The sequence below is a fragment of the Saccostrea cucullata genome, unplaced genomic scaffold (assembly GCF_032062105.1).
Source record: "Saccostrea cucullata isolate Sc308-1 unplaced genomic scaffold, CSIRO_AGI_Scuc_v1 ctg1828, whole genome shotgun sequence".
Lineage (NCBI taxonomy): Eukaryota > Metazoa > Mollusca > Bivalvia > Ostreida > Ostreidae > Saccostrea > Saccostrea cuccullata.
In genome coordinates this window covers 9,774-31,536 of record NW_026937737.1, presented here as the reverse complement: position 1 = coordinate 31,536, position 21,763 = coordinate 9,774, and the positions used below count along the sequence as shown (strand labels likewise).

Below are 21,763 nucleotides of genomic sequence, written 5' to 3'. Positions count from 1 at the left end.
TTACACATTGATAATTCTAAAATAAGGCTAATTCTCTAGTATAATATCTAATTTCACAATCCTCTCACGAGGACTGATAGTCTATATTTCAGACCATTTGGACAAAAGATATGTAGCTTATTTTCTTTCATATCATATAGAAATAGATATATTGTATCCTAGAACAAGATATTAAAGTTTCATAAAATTTATTTGAGGAAAATTTTTGCCTTTTTATTGTGTCCTAACTTAACAGATCCGTTAACAAACGTTTTTTAGAATATTTTCGTCAGTTAAAATTGAGTATTAAAATAATTGTCCTTTTGATTAGAAACAAAACTTTTAAAATCTTACATGCTTAAGTTAAGATAAAGCTTGGTAAAAAAAATTGACCATCAATTACTGCCACTAAACGTTGTGTACTTAGTTTCCTGTAAGTTGACAGAGACTAATGGGTACACCTTATAAAGGTCGTTTTTTACTGGTCGATATCTGTACATTGTTAATCTGTAAATTTTACCTTTGCAATGTGTATAATTCTTGTCGAACATAATGTTTAATCGGATTGCACAGTATATATTAAAACGTTGAAAATAGTAAAATGGGAAAGAAATTCAGCGTCAGAATGCAATGTGTGTCGCATTATTTAGGTGTCGGATTAGACAGTTTTCAATTTTGTTTAGGGGATGTTTATAAAATGAAAAAATAAATATGTAAAAGCTGCAGCTAAATTGTTGCTTAAAGGAATCAAATACTTTAACCATACTTAAACTTCTATTAAGTCACCAATAAGCACCTGCTTATAGGTAGTTGTCTTTCGTCCTGTGATTACAGTAACTGTTATATTTCTTACTTCCAAAATATAAATAGAAGACGCCCATGGTTGGTATTGGCCGTTCTACTCACAATTATATATTTTTACTCCACTAAAATAATTTTTACTGCAGTAAAAATAAAACACTGGTCATCGCTATTCCCAATTAGATATTTTGCTCCAGTAAAAATATTTTCACTCCAGTAAAATTGCGCAAAAAACGGACAACATAATGATACTGACTGGGACAAAGCAGATATATCGAGAGAGAAAAAATACAGGAGAGGATTTAAGTATATTTTATGCAGGTAAATGTAGCAAACTTATAAATTGATCAGTCTTAATTATTGTTGAGTATACCTGGGGGAATGATACCCTAGAGTCATGATTTAAAATCTTTGAAATAACACTTGCTTTGACATTCTGTTTAGTTTGACATGTAATCATAGCAGCATCGATATCCTATTTTCTCCTGTATAGGAAGAGATATTTACAAATGATTACTAGAGAAAGGGACATATCTTCGAAAAATCCTTATTTATTCATGTTCCTTATAGTTCCAGACTGAACTCGGCAACTCCTTACCTTTAATAGAGATTCAAAAGATAATTTAAACCTGAAGTTACTTCCCTGATCTTAAAGCTTTCTCTCACCTACCTTTACCTTGTACATGTACGAGATAAGAATACTGCGTCTTAATCCTATCTGTCATACATAGGTGATGACTTATTTTACATTGAAATTTTTTCCCCGATCTTATAAGGAAATTTCCCAAACCTACCTGTACATGTAGCTTGTACCAGGTAATAGTTCCAGACTGAACTCGGCAACTCCCTACATTTACGGGGATTCAAAAGATAAGTTTAACCTGAAGATACATGTAGGTCTCTGATCTAAGAGCTTGGTTCCACCTACCTGTACCTTGTACCAGATAAGAATACAGCAAAATATACTTCATTAATTATACCTGTACTTTGTTCCGGATGAGAACCCAGTCGAATATTCGACATAATCCAAACAGCCATTGCTTCAAAATCTATCTTTTGGATTTTTTTATTTATTTGGAAGTAGATTTCACCTTTTACTATAATTGTTTATATGTGCACTATAGTTAATATTTTGTTCATTTAATATTCAGGCTCCTACAATGTCAGGAAAAATGAAAAAAAAGTCATAATATCCTTTCTATTTTATTTTTTATGGTATTATTTCCAGGTTTTGCAAAAGTATCATGATAGTTCAATAGCAATGCCTCTAAATATTTAGATTATTGGTTATATCATTTCAACAATACTTTGTTCAGACCAATTATATTGTTTGAACTAAATGTACTCTATTCATTTTTCCTTTGATGTGTGTTGGTGTGTGTGTGTGTGTGTTTTTGGTTTGCTTTTATTTCTGATTTGATATATCGCGGGGGGATAAGGAAGCATACAAAATATTTTACATGTACTTTGACTTAATCAGAGCTACATAGAGACGTCAAAGAAGGCGAGATGACGCCAATTCAGTTTTCGCAATATTGGTATTTAGAGACCTAATTTAACTCTAGAGAATGAATAAAAACGTGTAAACATTAACAAAAATGAAATGTTTTTATTTTTGTATGTTGTATTCTGTCATTTTGATTAAAATCTACCACCGATAACGTCATATGTGAACATTAAGTAAATTAATAATTAATCATGTCATGTAAAGAGAATTTGGCTAAGACGGCATGTACAAAGATACATGTACGTAAAATTGAGTATAAAAACAAATATAATGATTATTTTGTAAAATTGACATGGAGTTCAATTAATTAAATAGGTATGCATATTTATTTTCATCGATTTATTCTCTTTCGAAGACAGTCAGCTTAATTCGTATCACGGTCGGCCTTTCCTCCGCGACAAAAATAATGCAACAACAATAAGCTGTATATTTAAAAACATAAGATTTGAACAGATGGAAAGTTTGCCTCCTAAAATATTAAATACATAAAGTACTGCTAGAATCCCGACTTACATGTAAGCATGGTTTTACGAAAAATCTCGGTTCATATGTAAAAAAATTCAAATCATTGGTTAAATGTTTGTGTGAATGTATGGTCTAACTATTCTACTGACGGGACAGTGAGATTCTAGCAGCACTTTTAACGCAAAATAGATGTTTTTCAACTACATGTACATCATTTACTCAAAGAAATAATTAAACTCCGGGGTATTTTGTTCTGCTAGCTTCTATATTAAGGAAAATATCGCTATTGATAAAAGTCACGTGATGCCGTGTTGGTGGTGCACGTCGTTTCGTTAAACACTATTTCAATCTTAAAGCAATAAATAATAATGGTTTACGTTCATCAGCAGTTTTGGTATATTATCAAACTTATTTTTCTTTCAAAAGTCTAAATTTCCAAAAAAATTACTTATATACTTCCTTAACATATCCGCGTTATATAAACATTAACTTGAAGAGGATTAATAAATTAACATTTATTGAACATTGTCCCTTCCCTTTTCAGGTTTCTTCCACCTGGGCACCAAGTGAAGTAGAGCAAAAAATAATCCAAACCAAGAAAGTTTAGATGTCTAAACAAATCAGGGCTGAATATTCATTTAGAGTGAATTACATTTTTGTGTTATTCATTTTAAACATCAAGCATAAATAACTTATATAATGTATAAAAAACAAATACTCAAAAAAGAAAGTAATATCAAGGATTTTTTATGCATACTGTTTCGATAAATGAAAAAAGAGGCCATAGCATTGTAGTCTGGATACATATCTATTCACAATTTACGAGGTAAACAAACTATATCAAGTACTATAGAGTTATCGCCCATGCTGGGTCAATGATACCTTTGAAAACTAAAATTAAATTGACCGCACCACGATTTCAATTTCTAATCAATAGTTCAAGGAAAAGGCGACAATCTAAACAATAGATTTAGATTTTATATGGTATATTCTAATGTATAGTTTTCGAAAAGCGATGCTCATTTCTGTGTTATCCTTTAGATAATTATCATTATTATTTTCGATGAAATTAGGAAAAAAAACCCAAATTTTTCGTATGCTGCTGTCTGTTTTGGCCGATTAACTTAAATATAGCAGTAAAGTAACTGGATGAGCATCACTTTTGAGAAAGTATAGATACATAGGGACAACCAAAAAAATTTTACGGTAAATTTTTTGCTTGCCTTGCCCCTTGGAACTTTTGGTTATATTTGACATTCCTTCTTTTGACCTAAAATCGGAGTCCACCTGACTTTAGAGTGTCACGTGATGACAAAAATACGATGTGAAAAGCGATGTGATTTTAAAAATAACATTAAGCTATTTTAACTAAAATGTCTTGCTAAAAAATAAAGCAGTTTAACATTAAGTGTTTTAAGCGGTGACACTTATAAAAACTGTTGTCTTGACTGTACTATGGAGGTATTAGACATTGAAAAAATAAACTTTGAAATAATTTCCTTGACCAATTCAGATGATCAATTGTTTTTGAAATTTCAAAAGTCGGCGACTTTTTAAGATAACTGTCATGAATGTATATAATCGAAATATCTGAGGCAGAAATACAAAAGATACGAAAAAAAAAGAAAAATTCGTGTTTTTCCTACAAAATCACGTAAGCTACAATAGTATTTTTTTTTCAAGACAAATTTTGAGGTGTCCTTCTAAAAAATCGAGATTGTAAACATAAGTTTTTTTTTTAATCGGAAAACAATCATAAATAAATTAGTAAATATTAATTCAAGTAAAATTATCAAAATCTTTATTTTGGATATTATTAAACTAGACTTTTTAATTTCGACAAACATTTATGTACTCGTATATGGTTATATGTTATGAAATTCCTATAATTCTCTGTTATGCATGATAAAATGCAATTCTACATTTCGTCTTGATTGTTACATAGTTTCAACCATATTCAACTGCAAGCAGTTGATTATATCTTATCTAACCTTTGTGTTATGGTTGTTAAAAATGACTGTTAAAATCCTCAAAATCATTGTGTAATATCTGCACACGATGGTATAATTTCATAGGCTCCCAGTAACCTTCTCAGTATTTCAGAAAAATACATTCCATTTGAATAAAAATCTCAATTTGATTGTTCAAATTTCTCTACACCACTCTGCAAAAATAAATTATTAGCGTGTATGGTCATAGGTTTAATTAGTAATTCGTGTACCTATTGGCATCCATTAAAGTAAAATGAATAATAAAATGTAAAGTAAAAGTTTGAAATTAATATAAGACCGCGGAACATTAACTGGCAAAATTGGAAATATACAGCTTACGTCCTTTCTATCTGTTACAATCAAAACATTCAGTGATAGACAACGAAATGGGCGGGTACAATTCGACGCAGACGTTTGGAAAACATGGGATTGAAATTGCAGATCAAAATTCATTTTCAATCCACCTGAGCTGTTTTCAAAGCAAAGAGTGAATGTATGATCCAAAAAATCAACTATAATTCAACTCCCAAATACATATTGTTTGAAGTTCACATTAATATGAGCTTTAGCTTATAATTTTAAGAACTCGAAAGATCATACAAAACAATTATTTTTCAGGAGATATTTGATTCTAGAAGGGGGGGGGGGTAAAAAAATTGTCGAGTCAGGTCATGGCTTAACATGACAATATATTTTAATTTTAGGATTATAAGAGTGCATGAGTTTTATACTTATTCTCACTGAAAACTGTTGGACAACTTTATTTAAAAATCGTCTTACACCCCCCCCCCCCACACACACACACACCAACACAAAGATATACAGTATAATTTGTCCAAACCGGCTACCGCCGGTTCCATAAAATTTGGCCGGTTTAGACAGAATCCGGAGTGCAGGAAAAATGCAGGAAAATATTAATTTTGAAATTTCGTTGTTTATTTACAAGTATATCATATACATAATATAAATACAATTAAATGATGAAATCAATCAATATTTTGGAGTCTAGAAATTATAAAATATTCTCGCATGACTTACTGTATTTTTCTGTTTGTTCACAAAGTTTGAAAGTCGGGTGAAATGCTATCTTATAAAATCAAAATCTACAGGCACGCATAATATAGGCTTTCTATATATGTCAAGCGGACCGGGTTTCGCTTGTCAAAGAGCCCATTTAATGTATGCACAGTAATGCACAAATATTTACGACGTGCTAATTATTGGATTGGACTTTTAATTTTCATGTGAAAAATTACGTCTTCCCCCGCAGTGTTATGGCGCCATTTTCAAATGCGTTCGATTTTCAATCCCGATTTATATTTTGATTCGTAAATCGCGTGCATCTATTTTTCGTGTTTATGTAATAATGTGGTAAAAGGAGTTATACCAAATTGTAATTTAATCATATAAGCCTAATATTTGTTTTTCAAGTGGGCAGTGTCACCGCCGCATTTCAATGAGTTCGTCTCATCGCACTTATCATGTTAATGTAAACACGGATTATCACATCCACCACGAAAGGTGTTAATTGATTTGAAGTTACTCAGGTTATTATGTGTGGCCGGATTAAAGGAAATAATGAATTTGTTAAAGAAGTGCATGGGTCTAAACTTTTTAAGACGGAATGGACAAAGATCCGGAGTACTCAGAGTCCGGATTAGACAAATTTTACTGTACATATATTTACCAAACAAAAATGAAATATTTGTCCTTTATATATTTATTCATTTAAAACACTGGACAAAAAAAATCAAACTGTACCAAAATTGAAATTATTTGTCTTCTGGATCAATCAGTAATAATGTGCCTTCTAACGTAGCCGAGGTGGATTGAAAATGATATGCAATTTCAATCCCATGTTTTCCAAACGTCCGCGTCGAATTGTACCCGCCCATTTCATTGACTATCACTGAATGTTTTGATTGTAACAGATGGAAATGACGTAAGCTGTATATTTCCAATTGTGCCAGTTTATATTCCGCGATCTTAAATATTAGTAGGATAATTATAAAGAAAGAGAAAAAATGTTAATGTTTCTTATCAAAATAATTAAATGTTACATGTACATGAAATGAATGAATTGGAGGAAAAATTAATCCACTTGAAACACCTTTCTATTTTAAAGATAGTGAGTCTATCTCCTGAAGCATAATATCCTCTGTACCATCTTTAGCATCCTTCTTCTCTTGTCTTCTTTCTATTATTTAAAATAAACTCAAAATGATTCCGTACACTTGTTACAATTAAAAATTAAAATGCATGATTTTCTATATATATTCATTTTTTTGTATAATTTAAAGTGTTCAAAACATATACATTATCAATAAATGTAATTGTTTTCAAATTTGGAATTCTCACTTTTTCGTCTGTTTTAAACCAATTTATTTCAAAACAAAGTTAGCAAAGAGAATAAATATAGTATTCAGAAGCAAGGTCGTCTTATTTTCTGTTGGATACTACATGTTACTACAGTTATTAGCACTTAGATATTTGTTTCTATTATTACAAAGAAGCAGATTAAAAAAACAATACGAAAAGAAAGCTTGTTTTTATCAGATGAACATCGATTATCTTATGACAGAAGTTACTGCTGCAGCAACAGTGATTCAAAACATATGAACATGTATATCACACTGGACTAGAAATAAGACTCCAAGGAAACTGATACATCTGTGTAACTATGGTATATTAATGTAGCCAACATGTACACGTATGCATTGATCACCTGCATGTGGGATTGATTTTTTCCAATTGAAAATGTTCTACACAAAAGCATTACGATCTCCCCACATTATAAATTAGATTGATTGATTGTTTATTGTTTAACGTCCCTCTTGAGAATTTTTCACTCATATGGAGACGTCACCGTATGCCGGTGAAGGGCTTCAAATTTAGACCCATACTCGGCACTCAGGACCACTGAGCAGTAAGGGTTCGTTATCATGCCAGCGCCTACCGTGATACGGGACTTACGTTTTAAGGTCATATCCGAAAGACCCGTAACTTTAACTTCTGATGCCGAGCGCTTGGCGAAGGATCAGTCGCTACCTATTTTTACGTCTAAGGTTTGACGCAGCGCCGAGAACGAGAATCGGACCAGGGCCTCTCGATCACGAAGGATTATACAATAGTTAACAGTTATGAAGAACGCAGTTAGGATAACGCTGTCGGAGGGCTTAAAAAACCTAAAAAAAAATATACTTTTTATTTTGAGCTAGATTTTAAGTAAATATGTAATCCTTGTTTGAAATTGCAGTCAACTTGAGATAATGGTTAAATCAGGATTTATTTTAAAGCATTTTTGTGATGTCACATGACTGTGTTGATCATGTGACGTAGATATTCCTGATTGTGCTAAAAATTGCTTCGGCACAAGTGCAAAGCAAAAAATACTGTGCAAAATTTGTTACATAAATCAATTAATCCTGATCTCTTGGACATAGAAAGTGCTGGGGGTAGGTTTCATTTTTACTCGTTAAGAAAATATTTTACGAGTAGTTCAACTTACCAACATAAGAAGGGGTATTTTCCACTCTTTATAGTGATTTATACAAAAAATGGATAAAGTTCACACAATCCCTCAGCAATATTCATTTAGTAGACATACTTCTCTTGTAGATTCATGCAGAATAGCTTCAATTTGTCCTTGTTTATCACTTGTACCCGTCCAATATAAACACGATTCATTAATTGTAACTCTGTCTACTGACGTATAAGGGGAGCGTTTCACACATAATTTTTCGTTATTGTTTGATTATTTGCATATCGGACAAGTGAAACGAATAAGGATATTTAAATTTTAAATGTTCAACATCATAATAGCCAATTCGAGATTGAAAAACAATCCTGACTCTTGAATTGAACAACAAGTCATTACAATCATCAAGAAGCAATCAAAAGTCAGCTACAATTTGAAAAAAAGTGAAAATGAAACCTGTATATAATCCAATTTCTTGATGGAAAATGATTCATTTAGCTGAATTTGGGTGGATTATTTTCACTTAAAGTAAAGTTAAACGTTATTTAGTGGTTCTTTAAATTTCTTTTTAAAAAGATTTTTAGAAGTTAAAAATTGACATTAAATATGATAGAGAGAATACTAAAATACGTCCCCGCACCCTTTGTATTTTTTCCAGCGCCTGTTGTGGTGAATAGGGATTATACGGTAGTTTAAATAAAGAATGCATTTTCCCTGTCTAGAATGAATATGGAAATGAATTTCTTAAATAAAAGGAAAAGGATGAAAAACGTAAATAATTCTTAAAATAAAAAAAAGTTACAATTATGAGAGAGAAAATTTCATCAAAGTTCTGTTTTAAAGAATGCTATGCATAAGAAATATTATTATGTTATAAAATGTATGCAGGGTGCTTATTATGCTCTTATAGAAAAAAAAAATCATGAATAAAATTTGCTATGGATAGCTACATGTATATACTTACTGTTTCTCTTGTTCTTTTTGTATCTACATATGATGTAGATCAGTGCAAATGTCACGGCCACAACAAACAATACGACAACGATGATTATAATTATCCAAATAGGAAAACTGCTAGTTTTCTTTTCACTTACTTTGCAGTGGTCATTTCTGAAATTAGAAGTGATTGTAAAGTGATAAAATCTTTAATGAAATTAATATAGCATGTGTATCCCAAGATTCTTTTTACAATGATTAAGGCATGATATATCTTTGTATTTTACGTAATATTTAACATTCCAGGTTTCAATGGCATATATAAAAAAAATGAAAAAAAAATTCCAGTAGATGATAACTTTTCATTCTATGTTTTTCATCTCAACGTTACTTGTGAAAAAGGTTTCTATTCTGTGAATGAAGCAGAGTGAAACTTTACTAGAAATGGAATTTTACATTTTACTGTTTAATGATTAAATCACCGCCAGTGGAGGCCTAATGAATTGCAGTAAGAAATTAAGGTACGAATTGCTGTTTACCAATAAAGCTTGATGCCAAAAACAAGTTGCCGTGCTGTAAAAATTAGTGATTGGAACTTAGTGTATTTAGCATTGACATATATAAACAAGTATATTATTGTACTCCCTGCAAAGTTTTTTCTCTTGTATTATTTTCTTGCTATCTTTTACGACTAAATCAGAAGCTAGAAAATATTATCACAAGTCACAAATAAGCCCGTGTTTTTGACTTTTTACCACTTTCACTCCCTGACATCAAACGTTTTGTGGTTGAGTAGTTTTGAACATCCATTTTTGTGCACGATAATAAAATTCACCTCTGACCACTTGTAAGGATTTTCAGCTGCATATATCATGTATATATTTAATATTATATGTTCTCGTGCGTTTTACCTTTCAGTATACATATATAATGCACAGATGACAAGAGGGAGCTTTAAGATATAACGAACATTGAAAAATCTACAAAAATAAAAATTTGTGAGCAGGACAAAATACACGATTCCCTGGGATTTCAGAGGGGCGGGAAGAAGTGCCTAAGAGGAATATCAATATATATAATTATATTGTTGAAAGCTGAACACATCTAATAAATAGGCACCGTCAGACGGGTATATAAAGCCTTCGAATTCGTTACACCCGATTGCACACTCGAAACTCGTGGCTTACATGTAGTATTTCTTTCGTGGTCTTATATGTTTTTTTGCATTTATATTCCTAGTTTTTATGTTCATTTTCTGTTTGTAAATAATAAATTGACCTCTAATTTTCATCGTAATACGAAAAACCTTTAACTGCTAAGATATAGGCTACTTATATAAGGGTTGTAGGGGTTGTAGATGAACGGGAAATATGGCGGATTATGCCTTTTTACGAGTAGTGTTCTGCTTGAACTATCAGTTCTTGCTTTTTTGAATTAATAAAACTCTATGCTTCCCTTAGTTTGCTGTCCTATTTTATAGCATTTGTTCTCCAGTCCTTCATTCATGTGTCTTTTTTCAACTCCTTTTATTTCTCTATTTTGAAAAAAAAAGATATGACAGTTTTAATGTAATAGTAGTTATAATAACTTTTTTCTTGCTTCTATTTTTGGTATACAGTTTCCTTCTTGAGTGAATTGATTTGCACTCCTCTAGAATTCGATACTTTATGGTCTGATTGCTTCATTATTTCAAATGATAGTTGATCTACTAGATCTACGTTTTAAGCATCTCTTTTTTCCCTTTTTGACACTTTTTTTCAAAATTCCTTTTTTACATTTCTTAATAAACTATAATCTCCTTTTAGGTTGACAGTTTTTATCCCTATGTTTGCTTATTTAAGATAGCTTTAATAGAGAATACTTTTTCATAAAGTTTCTTATTTCTTTCCTGTCATTATGATCGCCATCTTTGTATTTAATCTACTTCTAGAGTTTTATGAAGAGGCTTACTTTTACATTCGACACCTGAATTTTACATTCTAGTAATTGGAGTTTGTCTATGTTTAAATTCAGTCAGTCGTCGATTGTAAAAGTAAGTCTCTTCGTAAAACTCCTCTATTCCAACTTTCTCAGTTTCTTAGATTATTTTCACATTATTATTTTTACCCTTTTTCCACTGAATAAGGGCGAATTTATTTTTTATTGTTATTTTCGTCGTGCATAGAATAGCACCCGTTTCTTCATTTCTGACCAAGAAGTGGATTTTTTTAAAAGAAATTTCTCCACCTATTTATCTGTTTTTCTTTAATATTCCATCCTTGAGAGGGGCATATATTTTATTCAGGAATGAAAGTAAGTAAATTTGAAGATACCTAAAAGATTTGAAGATAAGGTTCTCAAAACAAATTAACAAGTTGATTCATTGTTGATTGACATGTAGAAGACGGGCACACATTGGTCAAAACAACATCTTTGAAGCCTTGTCAAAGAGAAGCAAAGCGAAGCTTAATCTCAGCAGAAAGAAATACCGCTAGGTAATCAGGGTCTTTTTTAAGATCTTACTTAGTTTTTGTATATAATCCAGTGGAATTATTCACCAATTTAAAGCATTGGCTATCTATTGAAAGGATAATATACATCTTTTCAATACGAAGACATATAAATATGAATAAAAATATATTAAAGGAGGGTATGAAGAAACAGTTATGTGATGCTATTCCATGGAATCATTTATGTTAATGATATTTACGATATATGTTTTAAAAAAACTGATTATATATGTATATTGTAAAAGCGTAGGTACAGGTATGTTGGGGGGGGGGGGGTCCTACATTTATACGACTCTGTTGAATTATAAATTGATGGACAGGGGTTATCAGAATAGGTACAGTTTTGTTTATAGGTGATCCCAATGCCATGGAATCTTTCCTCAAATATAGCACACCGCCCATCTGTAAAAAAATATGGTATACTTATATTTTATTAAATTTGAATTGTTAGCTATTTGAGCAGCTGTAATAAACATATATATTTGATGAGTACACTGTACATTAAATCATACACTTACATTGAATATACCGTTGAGGGGTACATACTTCAATTAATCCTGTCAAATTTTCATTCAAAATACAGTGATATTTCAGAGGTTTGCAATTTACGTAATTAAACTGGTGACATTTTTTCCGTCTCGCAGCCGCTTCAAACTCTTCTTTATTTTGTGGACATTCCGATACACTGCAAGTTGAATTAAGGGAGGCCCTGCAAGCCGTTTTCGACGTCTCAAAAGAACATTTTTGTTCAATGAAAAATGTTGATATTATTAAAATCTAAGGACAAATAAAAAATAAAATTATTATAGAAAGCAGCAATGCTTTTATGCATTTCTAACGATTTGTGTACCACATTTTTTTTTACAATCAATTAACTGCTTTGCCTTAATTTTCCGATGCATATTACCATGGTTCTGCTAGTTTGGGATGAGGTTAACATAGTAGAGGAATGCATCGATAAAAATGGAATAAAATCAGTGAATATGTTAAATATTTCTTAGATTTTTTTTTTACTAAGAATTTGTTTATCAAAATTTATTTTATAATGCTCTTATTCTATCAAATTGTAGATCTGAGATACAGCTTGGAGATTTGAAGAGAGAGAGTGTCAAACCCGAACTAAAATTTATGAATACCAGTTTATGCACAGCAAAACAAAACAAAGCAAAAACAAAAAAAAAAAACACGACATGTAAAATAGAAAATGAGATATTTAATAATGGAAGTCAAATAGCTTAAATTTTTTATGGCTTACATTTTTACTCTCTGTTTAAGATCTGAATTATTTCGCATAAAAAATATTTTAAAGTTGTGTTTACCTTCAGGAAATATGGCACAAAAGACAAATAGAACATCGTGAGTATTATTAACAATAGAAGTCCCTCTAGCTACTGCAAAAAATTAAAGTTACATTCACCTCAAAAACAATTTACCAAGTTTATATTCAGAATTACTGATTACTCAATATGTCATTTCAGTATTGAAACTTTGAGGAAGCTATAAGTACACTTTAGTTTCCGCAAAGTTTCAGTAGTGTTTCCGCTACTCGGAAACTGTTTTCTTTATCTAGTGTGTGGAAAGAAGATTGTGTGGTCTCTACCTTTGTTTAAACAAGGAAAAAAAACTAAAAATATTTCCTTCTCACTGATAAAAAATATGCTCATCACGAAATTTTACATGACTTGCAAACAAAATTTTCAATGTTATGTACATTACTTAGTTAATACATGTATAATGTTTTACTGAATCGCGCCAACTTTTGTAGCGGCACAGTCAAGTCTAGCGTAAAATTTAAAAAAAGAAATAAATACATAAGAAATACTTACACAGATTTTTTCTTCTTTTTGTTGATATATTTATTTAATTGTGAAGATTGTTGAGATATGATATATATCAACTGATCAAACTAATGATGTGTACGTTTTAGGAATCGATAAATATTAGTTTTATTGTTTCAAACTTTAAATCAGAAAGCGAATTTTATGTAAAGGATATTAATTAACCGATGTTGACATTTTCTACTTCATGGACATTATAAGAAGATTCCGAAGTAACACATTGGATAGCCTAAAGTGCAAGAAATAATACGATTGTTTATAGTGCGTTATGAATATCGGGATTTATTTCTATCTAGACATAAGATGACTTTAGGCACCGTAAGTAAAAGTAGAATTAAAGATTAAATGTGCGAAATGACTTTCATAGCATTAAATCATGTGAAATTTTCTTCATCAAAGATGCAGAGTGAGTGTAAGCAAACATAAATATTTACCTTTTTATCATATAGAAAGAAGGGTTTTATATCTTCAAAATTTGTTCGTTCAACGACCTCTAAACGATAAATAAAGGTGAATATCCCTTGTGCACAGAATTCAGAAATATGACTTCCTTATACGTTTTTCTGATCTGTCGGACAGAAATAAAAAAAATTGAGAATACCTTATAAATAAAACCTCGGTCATATTAGCAATTTGTTTTTCATAAGTGACATATTTCATTACATATTATAGTAATATGCTGACACGCAAAAGAACCGCAACACCCTACTTTAGGGGAAAATAACTATGTAAAGTAAAGAATTTTGTATCTTTTAAATTATGGATATCTTCAATTGGCAATTTTACGGTGAACGATTTTCAAGTTTTTCAATCAAAAATTGCGTGTTTAAAAAATTATTTAGAAATCAAAAATTGCGTGTTTAAAAAATTATTTAGCAATATTATGGAGCTTTAAGGGTTTTGACTGTTAATCATAAGTAATGTAGTAATATTTCAAAAAATAAACTCTCCTTTCGTTTCCCGTAACGATGCTAAGGCTTCTTGAAAATGGCTTAAGTATGCATTTCCATTGCTCTGGCTGGAAAATTTCAATGTAAAGCTGATGATGAGTTCCTGATGGAAAAATTCACTACATTACACCTGAACATAGCCTAACGTATCATATGCATTAAGGACAGTCCTTGTACCGGAAGTCCAAGGGTGGCTACACTGCTCTTAGTCAGAGAAAATTCGACCTAATCATCTGAGAAACGGGTATTTAAAAATGGCAAAGAATAATTCCTTCGCTCAGATCTCGATATTGATTAAGCTATTGTATCGTAGAAATTAAGCTGCAATTGTTGTTTAGGACAGTCTTGCACGTTTTACTTTTATGGCTGGGAGGGGGGTGTTCAAACAGTCATATGTTACTTAGTAAAATAAAAATATAAACATTTAACATTTTTATCAAATCTCTGATGTTCTGATAAGTGAGTTTAGCCTAACTGTATTCAATTTTGAAAATCATTAGATAAAAAAAATCAAACATTTGTAGATTACTGCTTGTTGCGTTTCTTTTGCGTGTCAGTATATAAATTTTAAAAATCTAGAAGTCAAAAAGCAACCATTCACTCTATTTCGGAAAAATAAAATAATAATAAAAATTGAATAATGGATATTATGATAAATCTTTGATTGGTGTTAATGCATATAAAATGTTGTTAAACAAAAATATGATGTAAATGCATTAAAAAAAACTAGCTATAAAAATAGTAAATTTATATTGATAATGCTCTAATTCTGCATATAAATGTACTTTATTGAATAACAGTTAATTTCCCTTGCATTTCACAAGAAAAAGCAATAGGAAGGAGCTGTCCTAAATTTGGTTCGAGTTGTCCTTAACAATGTCTTGGGACGAGTTATCCTGATTCCGATATAAACATTCTCTATTATGATGATCTGAAACTCCCATTGTCATACTGAACAATTTTTGATGCTAAATTATTTAATCTAAGCAATATTTTATTTACTGACTTTAAGGTGAAAGAAGGATATGAAGATAACAAATAAAATTTAATATCAAAGTCCATAAAACAGTACAAAATAGGAGCAGAGCAAACGCGGACCTCCAAAACATCAGAGGTGGGATCAGGTGCCATGGAGAAATTAGCATCCCATGGCGACCGGTCACAACAGCTTTGTGCTCTTTGAATAGGAAATTGGGAAGCATATTAAACATATTTCAGCCCTCTCTCTGACTTTTGATACTTATATCTGATACAATTCTTCTTGCTTGTATTTTTACGATAGAATTTGCAATACCTACAACATTATTGTTCATATAGCATTTTACTGCTACAATGCATACTAACCTTAAATACAATCATTATCATGTTAAGAATGTCCATTTCTTCTCTCCCACACAGATCCTTGAAAATTGTCATACTTAGACGATATCTCTGTGCATAGCAGCATTTAAGCTGAATACAACTCGTTTAATGTACATGTAAACTGGCAAACGCCATTCTTGATATTACTATCGACTAAATCAGTACTGGGGTATCTCTTTGTTACTTGTTAATCCTTTTTTATTGTCACTGGTATTGGCGTGGAATACCAATAATTCGTGTTCGTACTAATTCTCATGCACTATCTAGGTGTGTGTTTTATTGTTGTGCATGAATTTTTGTTATTTTGTATACTGCACTTAACCTGTGCAACTATTGTAAGACCCTTTGGTACCTTACTTTTCTTGTATGAGAAGACGCAAGTAGTTATTGTTGTTGGTACCCAGTGCTCTAAAGCACCGATGACGACTGATTAAACTGAACATTGACTAAATCAGCCGCCTTATAGAGGTCCTTATATTTTAAGAGTCTAATCGAATGTGGCGAGCAAATTTCTGTTCGTGTCAGGCACGTAGCATCGTTTTTGAAAGTGGGGGGGCCAACCTGAGAAATTTTTTTTTTACTTACCTGAAAAAGTTGACAAGCAAAAAAAAAAAAAAAAAAAACCAAACTTTAAAGTTGCCCAATCTCGAAAATCCTATTTCGTGGCAGGGGGGGGGGGGGGGGGGGGGTAGTGGCCAACTTTTTCAAAGCCAACTTACTATCACTTCCAATTTTTTCCTTACAATCCTTGCTATCACTATATTATGGTTATAAGTGGGGGGGGGGCAACCATCCTTTCAATGAACATTTACTATAGTAAAGGTAATGTTGGGGAAAAAAGTGGGGGGGCCAGGCCCCCCCTGATACTACGTCCCTGCGTGTTCAGCTTTAAACGGTAAAGATTGCACTCAATTTCAGAACTACATGCTGTATACTGAAATACATACTGAAAAATTTGCCGAAAATGCCTATAATAGCTAAAAAATTCCACTTCGCTTAAATTCTGTTATAAATAAAAATAATTTTATGCAGACCAGGATCAGCTCCCAGCACTTTTCAAAATATACACTAAATAAGCAATAAACATTCCAAATTTCAGCTCAAACAAAATAGCTTATGCCCTTGCAATTTTGATGTTCATCACAGATACTTTCATCGTTTTAGCGAATATTCTCTACATTCCTTGTCCCTGTGCAGGTCCATTGCTACCAGATAAATTCTTATTCCATACACATTGTATTTAATAAATTATTTTCTTTTAGTTTCAATGATTAGGTTTAAAGATTAGCTATGGTATCATATTTATTTAAGCATTCTTGTAATTATAAAACCAGTTAATCTAGTACTCTGGATACCTGTGATGCGTCAAGTCAAGGCTTATGACGTCATATTTGACGAAAGACTTTCTTCTAGTACTCGACTGTATTGCTATCAAGTATCACAATTTTACAAGATTTTATACATAATCGATAAAGTAAATAAATTCAAGTTGTTATTGACGCAAAATCATGTCGTTGATTAATTTTTGTGGCTTGTTAAATTTCAGTGACGTCACAATTAAACTTCCAATTCGGCGTAAAAGGAATGTGTACTCTGACCTTCCCTAACATAGCAGAGTATAACCAAATATTTTTCTCGTTAAGCGGATATAATTTCGTAGTAAGTTACGAGTAGGTATTGCTATCTTTATCTGTAAAGATTGAAAATCTTCATTTTCATTCTTCATATACACTGCACGTTTGTACAATACATCTGATCACCATTTAAATGTAGAGTAATCGTCATGTAGCAGTGTGCCATCGCTCTCCCGAGTTTAAAGCTGATCCCGTTCTGGTATATGGTGTTATCCTGCATTTAAGAAGGACATCTACCAACTTATGCTCAAAGGAGTGCGGCTTCTCATCGACTTCCTAGCATTTAATTGCCTAACTTAGCAAATTCAGTAGACCAGGGATGGTTAGGTGCCAGTGCATGCTTAATTCCGTTCAATCGTGCAAACTACTTGCATTTACCTGATGTAAACTGCGTCCCGTAATCAATCAATATCCATTCAGTTAGTCCTGTCTACGCAAACCGTAATCTCGGCTGTCAGTTGTCATTGAGCGTGTCATGTGTCTTAATTGGCCCTTTGTAATCTGCATGGCCAATGTCCCGTATATTCTCTAAAATGGTCTAAAAGCCAAAATCAAGGGATGTAATTGTGCTGATTTTGTGCTGTATCTTACGGACATATATGATGGACTTTTCTCGACACTTCCTAGCACATCTGTTTCATACTTGGCTATTTTACTTGAAAAAGACGTTATTGGTAATCTAACAACCAAGCTATATGATAAACGTGATGACTTTAACTTTCTATCGTCAACTTCCCTTACTTATGCAGCAATATCAGGCACGTAGCATCGTTTTTGACAGTGGGGGGCCAACCTGAGAAAATTTTTTATACTTACTTAAGGGGGGACCTATGTCGTTCTACGTCAAGGCAGCGTTATGTGACGTCACAATAGCGACGTTTGATTTTACCTGTTGACTTTTGCAACTGTGATATACGCATAACATTGTTGGTAATCAATTACGTACAAAAGCATTAATCACAGTTTATTTGATTTATGGAGTTTGTTAATATTAGAATTCTCTTCCTTTGGTTAATAATTCATAGCAATTTCTGTTGTGAAAAATACCCCGATAATATGCTGATATAATAGTGCAATAAAGAGGTAAAATTCAAGAAAGAAAGCGGCTTAAATCAGGGGGAAATGTTTAATTTTATAATTACCATTAATCGATTTTCTGGAGAAAATCAAGAAAAAAATGAAGAAATGTACTTGTACAGGTGTATATTTTCTTATTGATTTATATAGTACATGTAGATTGTATAAAGTCATTCCTTGGTTCTAATAGGCATTGGTTGTTGACGGGGAAATGGGGGGGGGAGAAACAGAATGAATGGAATGTAGAAGAATATGTTTCTATTTAAATTGTTTCTAATCAAAACAAAATACTCGTTTTCCGCAAAATAGTTTTATATTCAGGTGTTTGTCAGTGCTTACTTACCCTTTTTTAGTGCAGAAAGGTCAATATTTTTGACACAAGAGTACAAAAATAAAAGGAAACGTCATATTTCTCGTTTATTTTATCATAAAGGTATACTTTTTTCTTTGTTGAAATAAAGAGATGAATCATTTCTTTCAAAAAATATGAATTACAAAATTTTCACACAAAGAATTTTTAAGATATTACCTGTTATGCATGTCGGAATTGTAAAAAATACGACAAGAAAAATGGGGTAATACTTACATTGTGCTCCATTATAATTTTTCATGCGAAATGGATTTCACTGAATTTGCCTCCATTTTAAAGATACAAGTCATATAAATTAAATAAGTGTTGATTTTGAATATGATTTGACATTTTTGGTTCTTTTTAGCGCATATTTGGGGTAAAACAATAATGACTGAAAATAATCTTTTTTTAGCATTTCAAACTGTTTTTGCACGTGCTCCTGTGTAAAAATAAGCATATAAAGGTATTGTTTTTAATACCTAAAAATTAAGAGCAAGTGGTCAGGAAAGAAATGTCAAAGTTTTGAAAAATTCACACAAAGACTTTTCGGACATAGGTCCCCCCTTAAAAAAAAGTTGACAAGCAAGAAAAGAAAAAAAAAACGAAAACTGAATTACCCAAACTCGAAAATCCTATTTCGGGGTGGGGGTGGGGGGGGGGGGGGGGGTGGCCAATTTTTTTCAAGGCAAACTTCCTCTCACTTCCAATTTTTTCCTATATTTCCTTGCTATGTATATACTGTGGTAAAAAGTGTGTGTGTGGGGGGGGGGGCAACCATCTTTTCAAAAGACATATTCTATATTAAAGGTAATGTTGGGAAAAAAAGTGGGGGGGGGCCTCCCTGGCCCCCCCGGATGCTACGTGCCTGAATATACCTTCATCATCTGGATACGGAGTGTATACATGTATAACTCAGTTGATTCAATACGCAAGAGCATGCTTCACGTATTAACACTTTCTAAAACGATATAAATTATTGATTATGATGAAACAAGAATATCAGCAGTCTCATTTAAAGTCATTATTTCGTAAGTTCTAAGGTCCATACAATGACCTTTTCAGCAAATAAAATGTATAATTGAGTCAAATGCAGACTGACGTTTTTCATACTATTTGTTAGTCCATTATTTATTCACTGAATTGACAACTAATTGTTCCGGTATTTCCCGATCGTGACAATGTACACACGATGGGTGTGATCGGTCAGCAGAGGATGCTCACTCCTCCATAGCACCTGATCTCACCTCAGATGTTTCGTTGGTCCGTGTATGCCCAGCTTCAATGTTGTATTGCTTTATGGACTTTGATATTAAGTATTGTTTGTTATCAACATATCATTCTTCTTCCTATACGTCCTTATCTAGGTTAAGCTACCAACGATTTTCATGTGCTTGTTACTTCATTCTTTATATTCCCAGGTGCTCCTTGTTAAGTTCTTCAAGTAAGAGCTTTCATAGAATCTTAGGATTCAAAGGACTTGTTTCATTATATAGAAGCTTCTTTGTATTTATCTTAACCGTTTATCGATATATGAAGCATTTCAAACTGTTAGTGATTCAGTTGAAAATATGAAACAGTAAGAAAAGCCTAGATAATTTATCGATGATAAATCAGTTGCAGCAGTAAAACATTATCGACAAAGACAACAGAGTGACCATGAATCAGATTGTTAAGAAGCTGAACATTCATCTGGTAGCATTTAAAGATTTTAAAAAAACATATGGGACTCATGAAATATCTGTAACGTAGATCTCAAAAATTTGAAATTACAAACAAAAAAATTGATGGCAAATTTTTCGAAAACTTTTGTAAATCTATATAAAATGTGATCAAAGACGTCCACATAAAATTGTTACGAAGGTTAAGCCTTGGCTACATTTTATGAATCTGAAAGAAAACTGGGAAACACAATCTGGCTCAAAAAGCCAGGTAAATGACCTACCATTGCTGAACGCGGCAAGACAGCAAGGAAGGGTTTGTATGCAATCTTTTTTTTTTATTTCAAATGAGGCTGTCACTCATATTCCAACTGAAAAAGGGCAGAAGTGTTACTTAAGTTGTTTAGGTAAATAAAAATATGTCTTACGTACACTCAAAAACATTACAAAATAGAGGATCAAAGTCAGGATGAGTGGGATCAACCTTTTACAGGACAATGCACACGCTGCAAGGAACACACACGATTTCTTATGGAAAAATGGAAAATACCCACTGGATCAGCCCCCTAATTCATCAGATTTGTCCCCATGGGACTTTATTCTTTATATTGTTGATATTGAAAAAAAAAATCCTTCTGGATGGCATTATCATTCTCGTTCTGCATTAGGTTCACCTGTGTATCAGTGTCTAATTAATTATAAAGAGTGTAGCTCATTCGGAGTATAGAGGTGCATCAAAGCTGGATAAAAAGACCTAAGAGATGGATTGAAGTGAAGGGTGATTATCTTGATAGGATATAAATTTAATAAAAAAAATAATAATAAATTTCTTACTTGATTGAGAAGGTATTACATGTACTATTAAATTAATATGTAGCCCTCGTTAACCATATTAAAAAAATATTATATTCCCCTGCGCCTTTCTCTTTTGACCATGTCATTTTCAAATAATTCAATTTTGACAACACTTTAAAAATTGCAACACCGATATCTGTTTCTGGTTCTATTTAAAAGAAAAAAACATGCTTTCAATGCTTTGACTGATTTAAATTTGAGTTTGATGTTTAACATAGTACCGATGAAGAAAAGCAAGTGCAAAGTTGTATACACATATACGTACATCCTTCGTGCGAAGACTGAACATATCGACCTTCAGATAAATCGTAGCAATATCATAATACGTATACTTCACAAGTTCTGATGAATTCTGATGAAAACAACTATGTAGAAATAATTTATTAAGTAC

The 21,763-nt window shown here is 32.0% G+C and overlaps 1 protein-coding gene across 3 annotated transcripts in view; it reads right to left on the bottom strand.

The window, feature by feature from the left end:
• Positions 1–13,994, bottom strand: part of LOC134248745 (uncharacterized) — a 43,196-nt gene extending 29,202 nt beyond the window's left edge. Inside the window, exons 1-7 of one of the 3 annotated variants that reach the window (XM_062731141.1) lie at positions 13,919–13,994; positions 12,966–13,037; positions 12,165–12,423; positions 11,929–12,048; positions 11,660–11,714; positions 9,186–9,331; positions 6,818–6,940 (exon numbers count right to left, since the gene is read on the bottom strand). In XM_062731141.1, the coding sequence (XP_062587125.1) occupies positions 6,858–6,940; positions 9,186–9,331; positions 11,660–11,714; positions 11,929–12,048; positions 12,165–12,423; positions 12,966–13,001 (699 nt within the window). In that variant the 5' untranslated portion in view covers positions 13,002–13,037; positions 13,919–13,994 and the 3' untranslated portion in view covers positions 6,818–6,857. Of the gene's footprint in view, positions 1–6,817; positions 6,941–9,185; positions 9,332–11,659; positions 11,715–11,928; positions 12,049–12,164; positions 12,424–12,965; positions 13,052–13,918 lie in introns of those variants that run through there. The other 2 variants (XM_062731143.1, XM_062731142.1) reach the window with 2 other exon arrangements.
• Between the last annotated feature and the right edge of the window lie 7,769 nt (positions 13,995–21,763).